At 43.5% G+C, this 21,614-nt stretch overlaps 1 protein-coding gene across 1 annotated transcript in view; it reads left to right on the forward strand.

Moving 5' to 3' along the window:
• The window catches only part of LOC137529089 (melatonin receptor type 1C), a 203,646-nt gene extending 184,617 nt beyond the window's left edge, over positions 1–19,029 (forward strand). The window contains exon 2 of the mRNA XM_068251035.1: positions 16,512–19,029. Within this exon, the coding sequence (XP_068107136.1) occupies positions 16,512–17,377 (866 nt within the window). The 3' untranslated portion in view covers positions 17,378–19,029. The remainder of the gene's footprint in view (positions 1–16,511) is intronic.
• The last annotated feature ends 2,585 nt before the right edge of the window (positions 19,030–21,614 follow it).

The following is a 21,614-nucleotide window of genomic DNA, read 5'->3' on the forward strand; positions in this document are numbered from 1 at the left end:
GACTTCTTCTGAAATATGATTGGTTGTGTAGTGGTACAGGGCAATGGAGCTGATATCTAGGCAAAACTCAGTCTGCTAGAAAAATTCTGAGTAAAAAGAAAGCTTTTCATGCAAGATTGGGTCATTGTGGCCATGCACACAAAGGGATCTGCAAGCAATCAACTATGTGATATATTATTTAATCAATTTCCTGAAAGCTGATCAAGTGGATGAGAATGTCAAACCAATGTTACACTGAATCCAAATGACTGATGATAATTTTTTGTTGGCCATTGCATGACAAACAGAAGTATCAGAATTAAAGGAATACTATCGATGTATGCATTTATTTTTAAATGCTGTACGTTGTAGCACACATTAGGGCAAGTACTAGGAGCAATTTGATTCCTCACACAGCTGTTCCTCTCAGCTGTAAAATCATCCATCAGTTTTAGATACAAAATGTATCTAAGTTAAACAGTTAATCAGTTGGTGTGCATTAGTGTGCGTTAGTACGCGTTAGTGTGCGTTAGTACGCGTTTCTTCTATAGCAGTGCATTGGAAGGAAGATTTCAGTTAAAACGTGTTAAGTGTAAAGGAAGCCATAGGAAAATATGGGCTTTACTTTGAAAATTAGTTTTCTTTCAGTTATAACTGAGAGCAACTGATTAAGTGTAAAAGGGCCCTAATACTGAAGCTTCCAGAGGGCAAGGCCATGTCTCTGCACAGGGGAGTTGCTATTAACTCCCCAGTTTATAGTTTAATTATCACCTTGCTGAAAGAATCTTATTGATATGGTGGTAAGGGGTTAAAGATTCTAGCAATGTGTGTTTATTATCTTTGCTTCTCTTGACTGATAAAGATACTAATAATGCTAATTGTAAACAGTGGTCTGCCCCTCTCAGCAGCTTGTAAAGTGGATGTAGCCTGGAGTGAATCATCACAAGCATGCAGCCAGGCAACCAGTGTGAGTGTAAACACAGACTAGTGTTATAGCTAGTTATATTCCAGCAATATTACAGCTCATTTAGTTACCTGTTACCCCCTCAGATCAGCCTATTTCTCCTCATGTCTCCTGCATGCTGTGAGTGACACAGTGAAATATATTTGTGAGCTGTGTGAGAAATGAATTTTTAAGCAGGGATAGAGGGAGAGAGACCTGGGTGAATAAATAAAGTTCCCCTACCACTAGTGGTAATGTGTACACTAATATAGAGTATTAAAAAATAAAGTTGTTTCAATCGATAGTATTCCTTTAAGTTACTAGCTACAGAATACTTAGCAATACAGGACTATCGGTCTTAGGGCCCATTTCCACTGAGTGCAAATTCACATTGTTTGTAATCCGTTCCAAAACAAAAATAAAGAAACAAACCACTTGCTGCAGGATTTTGCACTACGTATTATTCGACATGCAATTTGCATGTAATCAATGGTACCGCATGCAAATTGTTGATGTGAAAAACGGCATCCATGTTAGCATCAAACATGCTTCTTTCTGTTCACTGTGTGGTCACAGTGATGTCGTGTTTCTATGGAGATCAGATGCAAACATTTGCTTTCAAAATGCACATAAAATCGCAAGCATTTCTACAAATTTGCATTACAATCGCATGTGAGACAGTGGAAAGAGGCCCTTAACCACCCTGGCGTTCTGATTAAATCGCCAGGGTGGCTGCGGGAGGGTTTTTTTTAAATAAAAAAAAAACTATTTCATGCAGCCAACTGAAAGTTGGCTGCATGAAAGCCCACTAGAGGGCGCTCCGGAGGCGTTCTTCCGATCGCCTCCGGCGCCCATAATAAACAAGGAAGGCCGCAATGAGCGGCCTTCCTTGTTTTGCTTATATCGTCGCCATAGCGACGAGCGGAGTGACGTCATCGACGTCAGCCGACGTCCTGACGTCAGCCGCCTCCGATCCAGCCCTTAGCGCTGGCCGGAACTTTTTGTTCCGGCTGCGCAGGGCTCAGGCGGCTAGGGGGGCCCTCTTTCGCCGCTGCTCGCGGCGAATCGCCGCAGAGCGGCGGCGATCAGGCAGCACACGCGGCTGGCAAAGTGCCGGCTGCGTGTGCTGCTTTTTATTTCATTAAAATCGGCCCAGCAGGGCCTGAGCGGCAGCCGCTGGCGGTGTTGGACGAGCTGAGCTCGTCCAGACCGCTCAGCTGGTTAATGATTTTTTCAGCAATCCAAGCTGTAGACTGAGAGAGACAACAGATAAACAAAGATAAATCCATATTGCTGTGTCACTCTACACCCATATGGGCACAGCATATACTTTCATGCATTTCTCCTGAAGTTCTTCTTTAGCTAAGTACCTTGAAAAAACCTGGGCCCATATACAATTACCTTTTTCTCCTGAGGGTAGGAACACACTAGGCAGAAAGAATCGCATATCAGCATTTGCGTTTTCCACTATGTGCTATGGAAAACGTATATGTGATTCTGCCTAGTGTGTTCCTATCTCCCAGGAGATAATTATTCTCTTTAAAATATCTTTTCAGCATTTTACAATTGAAAAAGTATCCAAAAGTTGGTGAAAAAGTACTATCAAATTATTCTGAGTATTTTCTTACTTGCTGGTGGTGTAAATGGCATTTAATGACAAGGTAAGAATAAATATCACCTAGGTGAAAACTCAGGAAAAATAGTGAATTGCATATGGGCCCTGGCCTCATTGTAACTGCATTGCTTAAATATATATATACAGCGCAGGACAGTGGCGTAGCTACAAACCTCTGGGCCCCGATGCGGAATCAGGATGTGGGCCTCCCCACCCGGGAACAACCCCCTCCCCCGCAACACCCGACGCACACACATATTCGATAGCTGTGCATGGCATGGCTATATCAATTCAGCTTTGCAGCAGCATGTGTGCCACATTCAATTTGCAAACATACGCATCACCGAGAGGAAATAGGGCAATTAGTAGTAAGATGCCAGTCTGAAGGAATTACAGTAGAATCCCTTTATAGTAAACAGGGGCGTTGCTAGGATCCTAAAAGATCCATGGCACCAATGGGCACTGGGTGGGAAGAACTTGCGGCGCGCGCAATGTGCCGTGGCAAAAATGGGTGTGGCCATGCAGGGAGTGGGCCTGGCCATGGGTGGGACCAAGTTACATGAACTTAACAGCGGTGTAACCCAATAATAATGGGCCTGCCCAGCAACATTTTGGATGGAGCGCCCTAGCCTTTAGATAGATTACTATCAGTATAAGCATAGAATACAGATGCATACACACATTCAATTTTGATTGGTCAATCACTGACCAATTTTACCACTGCATGTAGTATGAGGGCCAAGAGACTTGGAATACTATGAACAGAGCTGAGCTCTCATAATACCTGGTAGTAGTAAAATTGGCTATTCAAAATTGTATGTGTGTACCAGGCTTTACAGCCAATACTGTACATACAATACAGCTGGTTTACATTCAGTACAGGCACAGAGCAACACATTATACTGTACATACTGGAGATAACAGATCAGCACACACTGCAGCTAGTTTACTATCAGTACAGGCACAGAGTAACAGCTTATACTGTACATACTGGAGGTAACAAATCAGCACACACTGCAGCTAGTTTACAATCAGTAAAGGCACAGAGTAACAGCTTATACTGTACATAATTGAGGTAGCAAAGTTCAGCACACACTGCAGCTAGTTTACGATCAGTACAGGTACACAGTAACAGCTTATACTGTACATAATGTGGGTAGCAGAGATCAGCACACACTGCAGCTAGTTTACTATCCCTACAGGCAGAAAGCAAAAAATTATAGTGAACATACCGGAGGTAGCAGAGATCAGCACACACTGCCGCTATAGACAACCGATAAAAAAAAAACACATGGTGGATGGCCGGCCAACCACAAAATGCAATCAGATTCGCAGAAGATTTCCCCACAAAATGCAAAGAGATTGGCAACAGATTTCCCCACAAATGGAATCAGATTGGCAGCATATTTCTCTACAAATGCAATGAGATTGGCAGCATATTTCCCCACAAATGGAATGAGATTGGCAGCAGATTTCCCCACAAATACTATGAGATTGGAAGCACATTTCCCCACAAATGCAATCTTATTGGCAGCAGATATCCCCACAAATGCAAACTTATTGGCAGCAGATTTCCCCCCAAATGCAATCTTATTGGCAGCACATTTCCCCACAAATGCAATGAGATTGGCAGTATAGTTCCCCCCAGTATAGGTAGCCAGCCATAGGTAAGCCAGTATAGTTGCCCCCGGTATAGGTTAGCCAGGTAGGTGCCTCCAGCATAGGTAGCCAGTATAGTTGACCCCAGTATAGGTTAGATAGGCAGACACCCCCGGTATAAGTTAGATAGGTAGGTGCCCCAAGTATAGGTTGGCTAGGTGGGTGCCTCTAATATAGGTAGCCAGAATAGTTGCCCCCAGCATAGGTTAGATAGGTAGGTGCCCCAGTATAGGTTAGTTAGGTAGGTGCCTTTAATATAGGTAGCCAGTATAGTTGCCACCTGTACAGGCTAGCTAGGTAGGTAACAGCCATGCTTTTGGTGTATATGCAGAGCTTCTGTTTGGGTTCAAGGTGCGTTTGTAGTTTCTGGGGGTCCTCAGCGCACCTCTGATTGGAGGCCATTCGGAGGCGGCCTGGTGTTGCGCTGATCCACCTTTTGCGCAATTTTCAATTTTCGATTTTATTTGATTAGCCGCACCCAGGCTATGCATATACATAGGTTAGGATTTAGTTAGTGTTAGGCCCCTCCCATGGAGGATCGACTTCTTCGCAGTGGGAGGGACGAGTACTTAATAGGTTGCATGCAAGCTGTTAATGGAAACTAACATCCTCCTTCAGTGGTAGACAGGTCATGTGTATGCTCGGTCTGTATTATATCCCACAAGTGGGGCTTGCACTCTTTTGCAGGTAGGCACTTGCCTGTTTTTAAGTAGCGCTGTTCATTTCCTTGCTATGTAGCTAGGTAGGTAGGTGCCCCCAATACAGGTTAGATAAGTAAGTGCCCCCAGTATAGGTTAAATAGGTAGCTGCCCCCCAGTATAGGTCAGATTAGGTAGCTGCCCCCCCAAAGTATAGGTTAGATTAGGTAGCTGCCCCCCAGTATAGGTTAGATTAGGTAGGTGCCCCCAGTATAGGTTAGATAGGAAGGTGTCCCCCAGTATAGGTTAGATTAGGTAGGTGCCCCCCAGTATAGGTTAGATTAGGTAGCTGCCCCCCAGTATAGGTTAGGTTGGTAGCTGCCCCCCAGTATAGGTTAGATTAGGTAGCTGCCCCCAGTATAGGTTAGATTAGTTAGCTGCCCCCCAGTATAGGTTAGATTAGGTAGGTGTCCCCAGTATAGGTTAGATAGAAAGGTGTCCCCCAGTATAGGTTAGATTAGGTAGCTGCCCCCCAGTATTGTTTAGATTAGGTAGCTCCCCCCCCCAGTAAAGGTTAGATTAGGTAGGTGCCCCCCAGGATAGGTTAGGTAGCTGCCCCCCCAGTATAAGTTAGATTAGGTAGGTGCCTCCCAAGATAGGTAGGTGACCCCCACCCCCATGATGGAGGGGGGAGCTGCAGCCGCGGGGAGGGCAGCCCGACCTCTCCCTCCCTTCCTCTCCCTGGGCGCCCTCCTTGCTTCCCCCCTCGGTGGGCAGAGTGAGCGTGCAGGGCAGCGCCATACACAGCTACTCACCTCCCTGGTTCCAGTCGCTGCACTTGCCGCTGATCTTCCCTTCTCTGCATACACACTGATACACACGCTGCTTCCTGTTTAGCTGGAACCAGTTGAATAGTGAGTAGTTTAGTACAGCACTGCCCTGTGCGCTCACTCTGCCCACCGAGGGGGGAAGCAAGGAGGGCGCCCGGGGAGAGGAAGGGAGGGAGAGGTCGGGCTGCTCTCCCCGCGGCTGCGGCTCCCCCCTCCATTACAGCGCCCCCTCCCAATGCCCCCTGGGCCCCCCACCGGCCTCTTCAGGAGCTGGACGTCTTCTATCTGCCAACTGCTTCTTCCCAGTGTTTTTTTCAGACAAATTAAAGTGAATCCTTGGTCAGATTCAGACCTTAAAGGGAACCTAAACTGAGAAGGATATAGATTTTTCCTATTAAAATAATACCAGTTGCCTGGCTCTCCTGCTGATCCTGTGTCTCTAATGCTTTCAGCCACAGCCCCGAACAAGCATAGAGAGCAAATGCTCTGACTAAAGTCAGACTGGATTAGCTGCATGCTTGTTTCAGGTCTGTGATTCAGCCACTACTGTGGCCAAAGAGATCAGCAGGACTGCCAGGCAACTGGTATTGTTTAAAAGGAAACATCCATATCCCTCTCAGTTTTGGTTCCCTTTAAGAAGGAGCTGGATTCTGCCTGGCCATGCTCCAGCAATTCAGATCATCTCCATAAACTGATCAGCCAAAACATTAAATCCATGTGCCTAATATTGTGTAAGTACCTCCTGGGAGCCCAATGGGAAAATAAGAGATAATGCTAACTCCCAGATTAAGGGATTTGAAGGAACACAAATATGATAAGATAAAGAACTTCACTTTTACTATAAGGGCCTGTTCACACTATATGCGTTCCTAGCCGTTTTCAGGGAACGCATACTGGTACCAAAAAAGCATAGAAACGGCTCCTAATGCTTTTGAATGGGCTAGTTCACATGTATGCGTATGAGACGCATACGTTTCTCATCCGCATTGCTGCACGCAGTTCTGTGCGATACGCATAGAAACGGATGCAATGAAAGTCTATGGACGCGTATTAAAAACGCGTACTATTGCGTTTTTAGCGTCCGTTTTCCTCTGCGGTTCCCATAATTCTTTTTTTTCCCCTGGGTCACGTGTTTGTGCAAAACGCAATAGAAAACGCATTCAAACGCAAGAAAAGTGCATTCGTTTTTCAACTTGCGTTTCTTTGAATTTATACGTGTTCAAATGAACAGGCCCTTAGGGCCTGTTCATACTTGCTGCGTTTGTAGAACGCGTATAAATGAACAGGCCCTTAGGGCCTGTTCATACTTGCTGCGTTTGTAGAACGCGTATAAATGAACAGGCCCTTAGGGCCTGTTCATACTTGCTGCGTTTGTAGAACGCGTATAAATTCAAAGAAACGCAAGTTGAAAAACGCATGCGCTTTTCTTGCGTTTGAATGCGTTTTCTATTGCGTTTTGCACAAACACGTGACCCAGGGGAAAAAAAAAGAATTATGGGAACCGCAGAGGAAAACGGACGCTAAAAACACAATAGTACGCGTTTTTGATACGCGTCCATAGACTTTCATTGCGTCCGTTTCTATGCGTATCGCACAGAACTGCGTGCAGCAATGCGGATGAGAAACGTATGCGTCTCATACGCATACATGTGAACTAGCCCATTCAAAAGCATTAGGAGCCGTTTCTATGCGTTTTTGGTACCAGTATGCGTTCCCTGAAAACGGCTAGGAACGCATATAGTGTGAACAGGCCCTAAACCTTTAAAAATGGTTCATGGCAGGGAAGCAGATTATAATAAGTGGAGTACACACATAGCACATGCACACAACCAAATAGGTTACTAAGCAGGCTCCTTAGTGGCCACAACTCCCCTCGGATCCCCATGTCCTTTTTTGTTACATCGATACCATCTATTTAAAATCAGTATACAAGTGAAGCTCAAAAATATCGATCAAAAGTTAATTTATCTCAGTAAGTGCTAGTTCACACCTTGAGCACTTTTCAGATCGCCAGCACTTTGAAAAGCGCTTGACTACTGTAACCCTATAAAGGTGTTCCCACAGCAACGTTATTTTTTTTTTAAATTGCAAACGTATGTAACATTTTTGGAGCGCTTCAGCTTGAATAAATGAGCAGACGCTCTTTCATTCAAAAATCGCTCTAAAAATCACTTCACAAAATCACTAGCGCAAATCGCTAAGCGCTAGCGATTGCGATTTTGGTGTGTTCTAGCCCTAATTCAGCTTAAAAGGTGAAACCAATATATGAAATAAGAATCTTTGGCAGGTGTTTTGATTAATTAGCTGATTGGGGCTGACACTTTGAGCCTAGAATATTGAACGTTTTCACAATATTCTAATGGTCTAAAGTGATATTTTGAGGTTCTCATAAGCTGTAAGCCATTAATATTAAAATTATAGCAAATAAACACTTGAAATATATTGTTTTGCATGTAATGAGTCTATATCATATATTAATTTCAGCTTTTAATTAGAATTACTGAAATAAAAGAACTTTTGCACAATATTTTAATTTTTCGAGTTTCACCTGTATAGCACTTATTATATAGAAAAATCAAACAAAAACAAAGCAATATTTATAAACACCATATGATATATTATAATTTAGAAATCTAAGATTTTATTTCATCAGGAACATTATAAATCATGCAGACCTCTTAACACCATCAGTTTATGGCAGCATGTTGAATATTGCCAGATGCATATTTCACAAGTCAAGGCTGCTTCATCAGACACATAATCAAGAAAATGTGTGACACTGCAAAGTCTGCGCAGTGCAGATGTTTGGTTACATAATGACCATATCCCAAGGGATGCAAGGTGCCTGATGAATAAATAGCCTGGGGTTAAAATGCACTATCTATACAGGGTATATGGGCTGTTAGATGCTGTGGATAGCATCGTCTGCATAACAGTGATGTTTCTAGGCACAGGCTAACCAGGCAGATGCTTGGAGTGACACCTGCAGGACTGGGGCATCACAGAGCTGTTCTTGGAGAGACAAATGGAGAGTAATTCTTAAAGGCACCTGGTAGTTCCAGTAAGGATGGGATACATGGTCATTTTAATTCCCAAATGGGCATAACTAATTAGCATAATAAAGAAGGCCTGAATAGCATAACAATGATATGGCAGGTGCTGTTAGTTTGATAATTAAGCTGTGATTGGTTTATATTTGGATTACATTGATTGTTGCCACTTTTCCGGAGTTCTAGTCTCCAAAGCAATATTCAGACATTTAAAGATCTGTACATACATATTAGTGCCTGCAAAACTAAGTAATGTAGACTACAATCTGCTGTTCACAAGTTTGGGGTGGTGGAAGGCAACAAGTGCTTGGCCTGGTGTCCAAAAAGTGCCAGAAACAGCCCTGCTACATAGGACACACTATGTGGTCTATATTTTTGGTGATATACCAGCCCTGTCAATGGCATCACAAGGTGCATGCAGAGAGTGCAGGGCAAGTAGAGGTGACACCCAGGCTGGGCAGAACCGACCAAGGTTGTAACTTCTGGTTGTGGTTAAAGCGGACCCAAACCAAACATTTTTTTTATTCAAAATATTTAGTTCCACCACTCTGACACATACAAAGATAAATAAACACTCCTTCAAGCCTATGCGAATTTCAGTGCATGCTTTTCACCTTTCTCTTTCCATAACTAGGGTTATACAGGTGGCAGCCATTAGCAATTCCTCCTTTGCTGGACACCATCTACTTCACCAGTTTGACGGATTCTGTCCCGGCAATATGAAAGGAAGGGAGGGGTTCCTCCAATAAATGTAAAATATTTTATATTTGTCATCATGCAGCTGAAAAAAAGCTGCTATTTATTATTATAATTTAGAAAATAGATTTTATTTCTGAAATCTTGTATTTTTAATTTGGGTCCACTTTAAGGAAAGGATGTGGGAAGAGGGCCTGACTTATTTTTTTCCTCCCTCCCTTTATCCCCCCCTACCTCCCTTCCCTAGTGCCCTATATTTTAGTCCATTAGTACAGGCAGCGGCAGAGTAGCTCTGTAGTGGTGTTTTAAGTGGACCCTGTTACCATCTCCAATGCTTTGTCTCCTAACTATTCTTCTGCACGCCACCCATGGGTCTTCAAGAAAACATTGCTGGAAGAAACTTCAGATTCTCTCTATTGGCCTGAATTCTTCCCAAAGTGTTTCCAGCTGCCATCTCTTTCTCAGGTAAATGAAACACACTTGCCTGACCATCCACATGATCTAAAGGAAAATGTAATTCTTAAGCTTAGACCACCTTGTTCTCTGTGCTCTTGCTCCGTGGTCCCGTTCTGACATTCACATACTTATTGTAGGTCCTTTTTGACACTGAACAGATATTAGCTTAGATGTTTTGACTGGTATGTGGCAACACAGACCCATTTGCAGCAAGCTATAGTGCACTGTGTGCTCTGACATCTTTTTCTCAAGGGTCAGCATCAAGTTTTTACCTAGTTTGTGCAAGAGAAGTTTCTTCATATGATCAGATTTGAGATTATAGCCTTTTCTTCTCATGCACATCAATGAGACTTGGTCACCCATGGCTTTGGTCCCAGTGTTTAATTTTGGCCCACTTCATATTTGAGTGTGATGTCCCTGCTCGATAGAATCAATAGGTAAGTATCCATGGGTAAGCACTGATCTTTTTCTTTTTTTAAATGAAAATGGATTTTTCCTTTAAGATAACATTTTTGATGTACAGGCAGCTTATGTCACTGATCCAAGATTGCTGAGACGAATACTATCTATACACTAGCAGTAAGGACGAGCCTGGTTCGTCCAGCTAAAAATTGCTGAAAGTGGTATGAATGATCCAGGCTCATCAATGCGGCCAAGGAGATTTGTAGCTGCTGATCCCCCCTCCCTCCACTGTGCATCCCTCCCTCCATCCTGATCCCCAGCGTAAGATTGTAAATCCCCCTCCCTCCACCGATTACCCCCACCCCCCATTGCCGGCAGTGTCACTGGCAGCGCTGTGAATAGAGCAGGGGATGTTTTTGCAGCGATGATCGAGTATTCTTCTCTGCGTGCAGCTCCGGGCTACTGTATACAGTACCGGGGACGCGGCTGATGACATAATTAGACCCATAATGATCAGATCCAGAGTGTTACACTGGGGATCAGGAGGGACGGATGGATGAAGAGTGGGGGTAATTAGGAGTACAACAGGAGGGGGTAAGAGAGTCCCTATAGCTACAGCTGACTAATACTGGGGAAAATTATACCTGGCTAACTCGTACTGTAGCATTTATAGCTGCTAACCATACTTGGGACACTTATACCTGCCTAACCTATACTGTTACACCTATAGCTGGCCAAATATGCTAGGGACATTTATATTGGCTATCTATCAGGGCAGTTAAGTCGGTACAAAAATCATCAGACTCTGACTCCTCAGTTTATGAAACCACCGACTTCGCCTGAAATTCCAACTCCAGATACCCAAAACTGCTCTGACTCCACAGCCCTGGCACCTATACCTGGCTACCTATACTGTTGCACTAATACGTTGGCTAACCTATACTGGGGTAACCTATGCTCACCATTGGTGTACTGACCCCACACCGCGCACCTCTGATAGATTCCCAGTGTCTTCCATGCCCCTCAGCGGATTTGCTTCTCCCTCTGCAATTACATATTCCCCCGGCGATTGAGGGCCATGTAGCATCATCAACATCTGACGGCAAACTTTTTTTTTTTTTATGTGAATTCAATACAATAACCTGTATTGAATTCAATATATATATAAAAAAAAAGTTTACAAAAAATGCTTTCAAATTATTTGAAATTAATTGAACTACTTTTTGTACAGAGATCCTGGGGAAATGGAATGCCAGGGAGGCTACCACTTGTCTTGCTCCTCCTATAATGACTGGAATTTTCCTTTAGTCTTTATTGAAATACTCAATAATGGTCAAAAAGTGCAATCTTGTGCCAGAGTGGGAAATACTTGTCACAGGTAAGATCTCGTAAGTGGAATCTTATAACTCTTAAGCCGCATCTACACACGTAGATGCGGCCGCGAGGCTCCTTATCAATCGAGCCGCTGATGCGGCTCAATTGATAAGATCCAACAGGACGGATCTTGCTTCCGCCGATTCCCTGCTCGCTCCCCGCGAGGGGACAATGGCAGGGAATCGAGCGGAAGATAAGCGGCACCGGCGGGGACAAGCGGGGAATCGTATGCGGCGCACGCGGCGGGCATGCGGCGGGCACGCGGAAGAGGCGATCCGGTGGCTAATCGAGCCACCGGATCGCAGCCTCATCTACGCATGTAGATGCGGCTTTATAACTCACGCCTCCACACATTTTGCTCTTCTGTCTCTGCTGTCTCATTGTTGATGACTCTCCTCAATTGATAGTCCGATTGTTACGTTGTAAAAAGAAGAACAGCTCTTGCTGTAATTTGCACAGTAAGTCATGTTCACTAACTATTGGTAAAATTGCTGTTTACTTCTTACACATGGCAACTTTACGGATATTTAGTGAATATGGCCCTTGAGTCATATAGTGGTGATTTCTGATCAGATTACCCACAAGGCAACCAAGGCAGGTTTCTGGGGCCTGATGGGTGCCCAGGGGCCTGGCTGGCGCCTTTTCTGACTAACCTTCCTCATCTTACCTTACCAAAGAAGTCAGATGACCAGAAGCAGGGCCCAAATTTGGCATCTTGTCTAGGGCCCCATTTCAAGTTATTCCTTCTCTGTTTCTGATGAGTACAGCTTAAATTATCCCACAAAAAGTTTCATTTAAAACTGATGTAAAAATGTAATTTAAGGTTCTCTGATAATTTGAAAAAGTCATTAAAATCTTTAATTATAATTCAGCTGAGGCTGAGGTTATCTGAGAAACTTATTATTTTATTCCTAAAATATACTGTATATGAGTCTTTAACATCCAGATAGAAGAAAAATGGTTCATTTTTAAAGCTTAAAGGGCCGTACGATAAAAAAAGATTTATACATACATACCTGGGACTTTCTCCAGCCCCATCTGCTTGGATCGCTCCCAGCTGCTGGAGAGAGATACGTAGAGGGCACACTTCTCGTGCATAGACTGAAGCAGAGTGACGGCAGTGATGGGACCGGGTTCCCGGAGCTGCAGACAGCAGAGGACGGCAGCGTGGGTGCGATCCGAGCGGATGGGGCTGGAGGAAGCCCCAGGTGTGTATAAATCTTTTTTTTATCGTTCAGCTTTGGTACACTTTAAGATCACAGGAAGTTCAAAATGTCCTGTGTGTTAAATTACCTTTTGTGTCAAATGATCCTAAAAATCCTGCTATTAAAATATAGCTAAAGGAGGCAAAGCAAGGGTGAATTCATTATAGAGATCACCCATGTCCCTCTCACTACTTACTTTTCTATTTGCTTTGCAGGGGGGGGGGGGGGGGGTGCATTGGTGATCTCTCCACACTAAGTGGTGGGAGGCCAGTGGGGTCATTAGTGCTAGGAGGTGACCGGTCTATCAGAGGCATAATACGCTATTACATGGCACAGTGTGGTGCTGGGGAACTGACTAGATCCGGCAGAGAGGGGGTGAAACTCATGGAAACCTGCACTGCTATGAAAAAAGAAAAACACATACCAACTGATTAAGTTTAAACAAGGCCTCGTTTCCATCTGTGCCCTTTTCAGCAACATGTATCAATCTGTAACATTGATGTGCTAAAAAAAGGGGACAGAAGTGGACAGAAGGGCACTAAGTGGAAACGAGCCCTGAGGGCCCTTTTACACTTAATGCATTGGTATGCGTGCGTAAGTGTGCGTTAGTATGCGTTGGTATGCGTCTTCTCCATAGCAGTGCATTGTGAAAAAGATGTCAGTTAAAACATGTATAGTGGGAACTGTGCCATAGGAAAACATGGACATTACTTTGAAAATCTGTTTTCTTTCAGTTATAACTGAGTGCAACTGATTAAGAGTAAAAGGGGCCTTACTCTAGTAAGAACTGCTTGAGAAAAATCAATTTTCTGTTCCTAGACTATACCTTGCAAAAGTTACCATTGTTGCTAACAATGTCAGGAAGAATTACAGTGTCAGAAGGAAATCCATTCTATTTGACTTTTCAAGCCTTCATATTAATCTAAATGTAAAGGCTTCAGTTACTAATAGGAAAGCTCTGTGTCTCAACTAACATGGCTCGCATTTCTAATTGGCCTCACACAGTGGTGCTCAGCAAGATTTCGGATATCCGAGCTACCCAGATAATCCAAACTTTTTCCACTATCCGAATTTTGAATAGCAAGTCGGATATTTTTTAAAATCCGAATAGACTATCCGAGCAAACTCGGATTTCCCATCTGAAATCCGAAATCCGAGCGGATAGTTTCTTCAGATGTCCGAGCAGAAGCCAAAACCACTTTGAATGGCAAAAATCAGAGAGAGAGAGAGAGAGAGAGAGAGAGAGAAAAGAGAGAAGAGAGAGAGAGAGAGAGAGAGAGAGAGAGAGAGAGAGAGAGAGAGAGAGAGAGAGAGAGAGAGAGAGAGAGAGAGAGAGAGAGAGAGAGAGAGAGAGAGAGACCTCTGAAAGGGGTTTTTGACATTTGAAGAAATTTTTGGAAGCATTTTCAGGTCACTTCTGGTTTTCTATCCCTATATCCGAATCTGACCGGATATGCAGGATATTGGGTTTGGATACCAAAAAGTTCAGATTCGGGTATCCGATCTGGATCCGGATATCTGGGTTTCCGGATCCGAAGCAATTCGGATTTTAAAAAGGGGTATCCAAGCACTCCTGGCCTCACAAAGACACAGATGTTCTGATCAGTGGAACTGCTAAAATACTATGTGTGCAGTTTTCCCTGCAGGTAGTCTCATATTATGCTGATAAACTTCTGAGGTTCTATTTCTGTAGCCTAAATTTGCGTGAGGGTGTCTATATGAATCTAGGCAACCTAGTGTTATATCCAAAATTATCTTCTGCTAAGTATGTCATGCGCACATACAGACTAGATTGTGTATTCTTTTTAGTTTTTCCTTCATTTCATTTTAAAATATTAACAAGAACAAACTTTGTACAGGCCCAGTCTAGATCTACTTCAGGAGTCCAGGGTTTTGCACAGAGCCGGATTTGTACTCTAGTCTTTACAGCCCAAGGCAACTGTCACCAGCCTCCCCCCTTTGTTATAGGTAACTAGATGACCCTCCCCCCCTTTCCTCCAGTATAGGTAGCCAGTTGACTCCCTTAATCCCTCCTTTTCCCACCCCCTTCCGTATAGGTAGTCAGCTTGCCTTCACAGCAGCAATCAATGTCATTCATTTCTCTGCTTGTTTCCAGCGCAGAAGCTTCCTCTTCCTTTTCCTTTCAGTCTCCAATGCTGCCCAAGTCCAAAGCCGCTGGCCACAATACAAACGTGCACAGAAAGAAAGGTGGCCGCTGCACAGGCCGCTGGCAGCAGAGTACTGCAGTCAGGCACTCGCCTGATCTCCCTGCATTGCAGCATTTGCAAGCTTGCACCAGTTTAGCCTGCTGCTTTGGTGCCCTTGCTCCTGTGGTGCCCTAGGCCATGGCCTAGGTTGGCCTTGCTCTAAATGCGGCCCTGGTTATGCTGCTGGAAAACTGCTGCTGAAGATGGAATTGACTTTTTAGAGAGATAATTGTGTAGTCTATACCTGTAAATGTGTGATTTTATGGACAGTGCATTAACTTCAGCAGATGATAACTTCAAAAATAGAACGTAAGTAGCATGTTTTCTCATAATTGATTTAACAGTTCAATAAAATTGAGTTCTCCATCTCTCCTTATCTGCACAGCCTACTGGTGTAGATTGCAGAAGCAGTTAGATGCAGAAGCAGTTAGATGAGCCAATGTAAATATTAGAAAGGGTAATGGGATCTACGTGTCACTATTCTCATTCAAGATCTAAGAGCTATGCAATGTTGAATTAAAGGGACAATACATCCAAAATTGATATTTCATTTTGAGTAAGCGTCATAAGGTTGCATTAGACAGGAACTTGCTGCACGACTTGGTGGTTTAGTAATTAATTAATGATGGTGTTTGAATTTAGCACCGGAATACTCCCATTTGTCGTTGTTCAGTACCAAACAAGTGGACAGGTTCAGGAGGAGTTCACTGGCTTGCGAGTGAAGTTGCGATTCAAGTGACTCCTATGCTTCCTCCTTCCAACTAATAGGAGGCAGTATCAGAGTCATGTGGAGTGCAGCCAGTGAACTCCTCCTGACCCTGCCCGCTTGTTCGGTGCTGAACAGTGGAAAAGGGGAGCATTCAGGTGTTTGGAATTGGCTATATATAGTATAGTTAATCGCAGTCATGGTGATCGGGAAGGGCTGTTACAAGAAGTCCTACTTTGTGCTCTTTTATTTTATATTTCTGCAGTGGGAGCTCTCATCCTCTAAGTGGCTGGATAGTGTATTGGTTAGGTTAAGGGCTCGGACACAGGAGACCAGGGTTTGAATCTTGGCTCTTCCTGCTCAGTAAGCCAGCACCTATTCAGTAGGAGACCTTGGGCAAGACTGCCTAACACTGCTACTGCCTATAGAGTGCATCCTAGTGGCTGCAGCTCTTGAACTTTGAGTCTGCCAGGAGAAAAGTGCAATGCAAATGTTCTGTGTCTTGTCTGAGTCTTATGTTTGCAGCCAAAGATGTGAGACAGCATAGTATATACAGTAGATGGTAGTGGAAAGGTAATACAGAGGAAGGTCCTGTCAGTGGAATACTTAAAACATATAGGATGACAGTCATACAACTTCTAGTTGAAATATAACTTCTTAGTGGACTGACACAATATACATTGTCTTCATTTTTCATCTGTTTGAAAATGTATTCCCTCTTAACTCTCTCTGTTTACTATTTTCTTTTCAGGCAATATCTTCGTGGTCAGTTTATCAGTTGCGGATCTTGTGGTGGCTGTGTACCCATATCCAGTTATCCTCATAGCCATATTTCACAATGGATGGACGCTTGGGAATATTCATTGCCAAATTAGTGGCTTTCTAATGGGACTAAGTGTTATTGGTTCTGTCTTCAACATTACAGCCATAGCCATCAACAGATACTGTTACATCTGCCATAGCTTGCGATACGATAAGCTTTATAACCAGAAAAGCACATTCTGTTACCTCTGTTTGACTTGGGTGCTAACTGTTATTGCAATTATGCCAAACTTTTTTGTTGGATCTCTACAGTACGACCCCCGGATTTTCTCATGTACTTTTGCCCAAACAGTCAGCACTTCGTATACAATAACAGTGGTTGTGGTGCATTTTATTGTTCCTTTGGCAGTGGTGACATACTGCTATTTGAGGATATGGGTTTTGGTGATTCAAGTCAAGCACAGAGTAAGACAAGACTCCAAACAGAAGCTCACACCAACAGATCTAAGGAACTTTTTGACCATGTTTGTTGTGTTTGTCCTTTTTGCGGTTTGCTGGGGTCCTTTAAACTTTATCGGCCTGGCAGTTGCCATTAACCCTTTCCAGGTGGCACCAAAGATTCCAAAATGGCTCTTTGTATTAAGCTACTTTATGGCCTACTTTAACAGTTGTCTCAATGCTGTCATCTATGGTCTTCTCAATCAAAATTTTCGCAAGGAGTACAAAAGAATACTCATGACTTTATTGACTCCAAGACTTCTCTTCCTTGACACATCGAAAGGTGGAACTGAAGGAGCTAAAAGCAAGCCATCGCCAGTTGTCACCAATAACAATCAGGCTGACATATGTGTGTAACAATTTGACAGCCATTTTGTATTCATTTTTCGTCCATTAATCAATGTTATTTTTATCAACGTTTTTCACTATGTGCCTGTTTCCATGCACTTTGTCTATACGTAAAATACAGAAGTACTATGTCTGATACATATGACAGTGGTCTTAAAAACAATACCTCTCTGTTTAGCTTTGGAACTTAAATGGTCACTAAAGCCAAAACCAATATTTCATTAGTAGGTGGATTCAAGTGGGCTAAGTCACCCATTGTAATTTTTTTTGAAAGCTGGGCAAAGAAATGAAGTTTGGAGAACTATCATTGCCACTGATGCACAATTAATGTTCCCCAAGGCCACATTTACAGTGATGCGTTGAGGTGTGTTGTAACAGCCGCTTTGTAAAGTGGCTTACTGCACTGCAATGCACCAAGACAAGACAAGACAAGACAAAAAACATTTATATCGCGTTTTTCTCCTGGCGGACTCAAAGCGCCAGAGCTGCGGCCACTAGGACGCGCTCTATAGGCAGTAGTAGTGTTAGGGAGACTTGCCTAAGGTCTCCTACTGAATAGGTGCTGGCTTACTGAACAGGCAGAGCCGAAATTCAAACCCTGGTCTCCTGCGTCAGAGGCAGAGCCCTTAACCATTACACCATCCAGCCACAGTGTGGCAGGAGCATCGAAGTATAATGGGGGGCGGCATAATAATGCTCTGCATGCAATATGTTACCACTAAACGTGCGCATTAACAAAACATACAGGTGAAGCATACTTTTCATTGACTGTGTGCTTCACTGTATGCGATGCAATGCGAACATAATATGAATAACCTTGCCTGGTCATACAAGAAAAAGTTGCTTGAGGCAGGGGCCACACTTGCTTAAAATCGCATGCATTTTCCGCAATGCAAAATTGCACATAATGCTTCCCAATGTGCAATCACAGCGCAAAAAGAACCCCTGGGCTGCTTTTTTTGCACATGGTATGTAATTTCCTATTGCTGACAGTCAGCTGCTCTCAGCTGGCTATTGGCCCAGAATGCAGATTTGTCAGTGGAAAAACACTGCCATTTTTTGCAGACTCAAGTGTGACTAGTGCTGACCATAATCAGCTTATAATGATTACGCAACATTTCACGTACATTTTTACAATTACGGCCATACACAATCGCAGTTTAATTGCTGCATGCAGCTCCTTAACTATCAGTGAAAATCGCAAGCACGCAATGATCGCTGCAGTGTGAGTATTCCCATAGGATTACTTTTACAGCAGCGCTTTGCTGATCGCCGGAGCCAACACAGTTGTTGGCGGTTTTCTGATTAGGTCTTCTCAACAATTCTTTCCTGAGAAAAATAAATATTTAATTAAACATAGCAGTCACAGATTGTCATAGTTAACATAAAAAAAAGTTTCTTAAGGTGTCAGATAAACCAAAACTAGGCATAGAGATAAAAAAAACTTCGGTATGGCTCAGGCAAATGGTCTGATGACAGACAGTGAGCAGAAGTTCAGCAGGTGATCTTTATTCTGTATGAGAGCTGAATAAACTAAGCTAAAGACAATTCAATTCTTAAACATTGCATTTTTAACCAAAATAAGAATAAGATTTAAAGCTAATGTGAGTTAAAAAAAAGAAGAAGAAGAAACCAGATACTTACTTAAAGGGACACCTAAGCCAGAAAAAAATGAGTTTTCCTCACCTGGGGCTTCTACCAGCCCCCTGCAGCAGTCCTGTGCCCTCTCGCAGCCACTCACTAATCCTCTGGTCCCCCACTGCCAGCTAGTTTTGTTTTTGCCGACAGGCCCGATATCTATGCGTAGGTAATTTTTGTACGCGTTGCGGCCCGCAATACCGCTAATTACAGTCGGGAATGCGGAGAAAGCTACGCGTGGCCAGTCCCTTCGGGCCTGTTGGCAAAAACGAAACTAGCTGGCAGCGGGGGACCAGAGGATTAGTGAGTGGCTGCGAGAGGGCACAGGACTGCTGCAGGGGGCTGCTGGTAGGAGCCCCAGGTGAGTAAAACTCATTTCTTTTTCAGGCTTAAAGAGAACCAGAGACGAAGCACCCTCATGTATTTTATTAAAATGATCAGTGGGAACATGACAGTAAACACCTACCCTGCTTTTAGTTTCATTCTTATCTGCTTAATTAGTCTATTAGCAGCTGTGATAAGAATCCCCGACTGGCTCAGTCTAGGTTTGACCTGGAATCATTATAGCTGAGTCACTCTTCTGTGGAGTCTTTTCAAGCCCAAGCCTGCCACCTCCTGGCTCAGATTTCCTGCTTTGCATACTGAGAGCTGTGATGACATGGGAGGGGCTGCTCCTGCTGAGAGAGAAGCTCTGAACAGAGGAGTGAGGCTGCAATATGATCCCTGTGTGCTCTGTGTGCTCTCTGCATAGATACTGATGATGACTGCAGTTTTATTCCTATGAGAGACACTTCCTACAGGCAGCTGCACATCATACCAAAATGAAAGCACAGAGATGAAAGGCTGCAGCAGCCTTTCTCATATAACCTAAATAGCAGCCTAGTCTCATATAGACAGCACATCCAGAACAACTCATAACCCGGAAGCAGAAGGGATATGAGCCGGCGGCCATATTTGATTTTTCCTGGAGCAATAATGGATAAAAAACACTAAAAAAGGCACACCAGAGCGGCAAAATAATCAGGTAGAGCATTTATTCTTTACAAGCTATCGACTGATATGTTTATTTTGTGTGAAACGTTCATTTCTGGTTCCCTTTAAGTGTCCCTTTAAGGAGAGGGAAGGCTCTGGGTCCTAATGAGCCTTTCCTCTTCCGGTGCCCTCTGTGCAGCCCTGGTACCCCCATTTAAATCCCCCAGGGGGGACTTCCAAAGACAGGAGGCTCCATACTGTGCACGTACAAGTGCACAAAAGAGGACGCTCTTCTGAAGCCTCCCTTCGGCGGTGGAGAGAGCAGTTTTTGACTAATTTAGTCTAATACTGCTACGGGGGATCCTGCGCTGGAATAAGCCCTTGGAGAGAAAAGGGAATGCAGAGCCCTTGGAGAGAAGAGGGGACACAGAGCCTTCCCTCTCTCTAGGTAAGTATTTTAAAGGTTCCCATTGACTTTAAGGAAAGTGCTGTTTCGGATTAGACCTATACGGTAAGTGCAAATCTTTAGTATATCAGTAGGGATGCTCATTCGGATTCCGCAGAAATACAATTTCCGAAATTCCGATCGGAAATTGCATTTCTGCATCGGAATGCGGAAATCGGTAATGCAAGTGCTGTAGGTGGATTTCCGCCGGAAATCGCAAAAATTTCCGCCGGAAATCGCGGAAATTCCGCCCGACTTTAACATCGATTTTCTCAAAAACTCTAAGGTCTTTTTGAAAACTTTTTTTGCATCTTGTTCAGAAGATTCAGTTTAATAAACCCTGAAAATTTGGTGTTTCTAGGACTTAAGGGGGCTTTGCTATTAACCGCTAAAGTCGGCGGATTTTTACTGTTATGTAAAATGCAGAAAATCTGCATCTGCCTATTTTCTGCATTTTACATTACAGTAAAAATCCGCCGACTTTAGCGGTTAATAGCAAAGCCCCCGTAAGTCCTAGAAACACCAAAAGTTCAGGGTTTATTAAACTGAATCTTCTGAACAAGATGCAAAAACAAGTTTTCAAAAAGACCTTATAGTTTTTGAGAAAATCAATGTTAAAGTCGGGCGGAATTTCCGCGATTTCCGGCGGAAATTCCGCATTGGAATGCGGAACTTGGTAGCGGAAAGCGGAATCGGTAATTGGTACATGACGGAATGCGGATTTACCGCGGAATCGGAAATTGGTATTTCGACCATCCCTATATATCAGTTAAAGGAATACTATCGATTGAAACAACTTTTTTTTTTAATACTCTATATTAGTGTACACATTGCCACTAGTGCTAGGGGCACTTTATTTATTCACCCAGGTCTCTCTCCCTCTATCCCTGCTTAAAAATTCATTTCTCACACAGCTCACAAATATATTTCACTGTGTCACTCACAGCATGCAGGAGGCATGAGGAGAAATAGGCTGAACTGAGGTGGTAACAGGTAACTAAATGAGCTGGAATATTGCTGGAATATAACGAGCTATAACACTAGTCTGTGTTTACACTCAGACTGGTTGCCTGGCTGCCTGCTTGTGATGATTCACTCCAGGCTGCATCCACTTTACAAGCTGCTGAGAGGGGCAGGCCACTGTTTACAATTAGCATTATTAGTATCGATATCAGTCAAGAGAAGCAAAGA

This window comes from Hyperolius riggenbachi, chromosome 8, assembly GCF_040937935.1.
Source record: "Hyperolius riggenbachi isolate aHypRig1 chromosome 8, aHypRig1.pri, whole genome shotgun sequence".
Lineage (NCBI taxonomy): Eukaryota > Metazoa > Chordata > Amphibia > Anura > Hyperoliidae > Hyperolius > Hyperolius riggenbachi.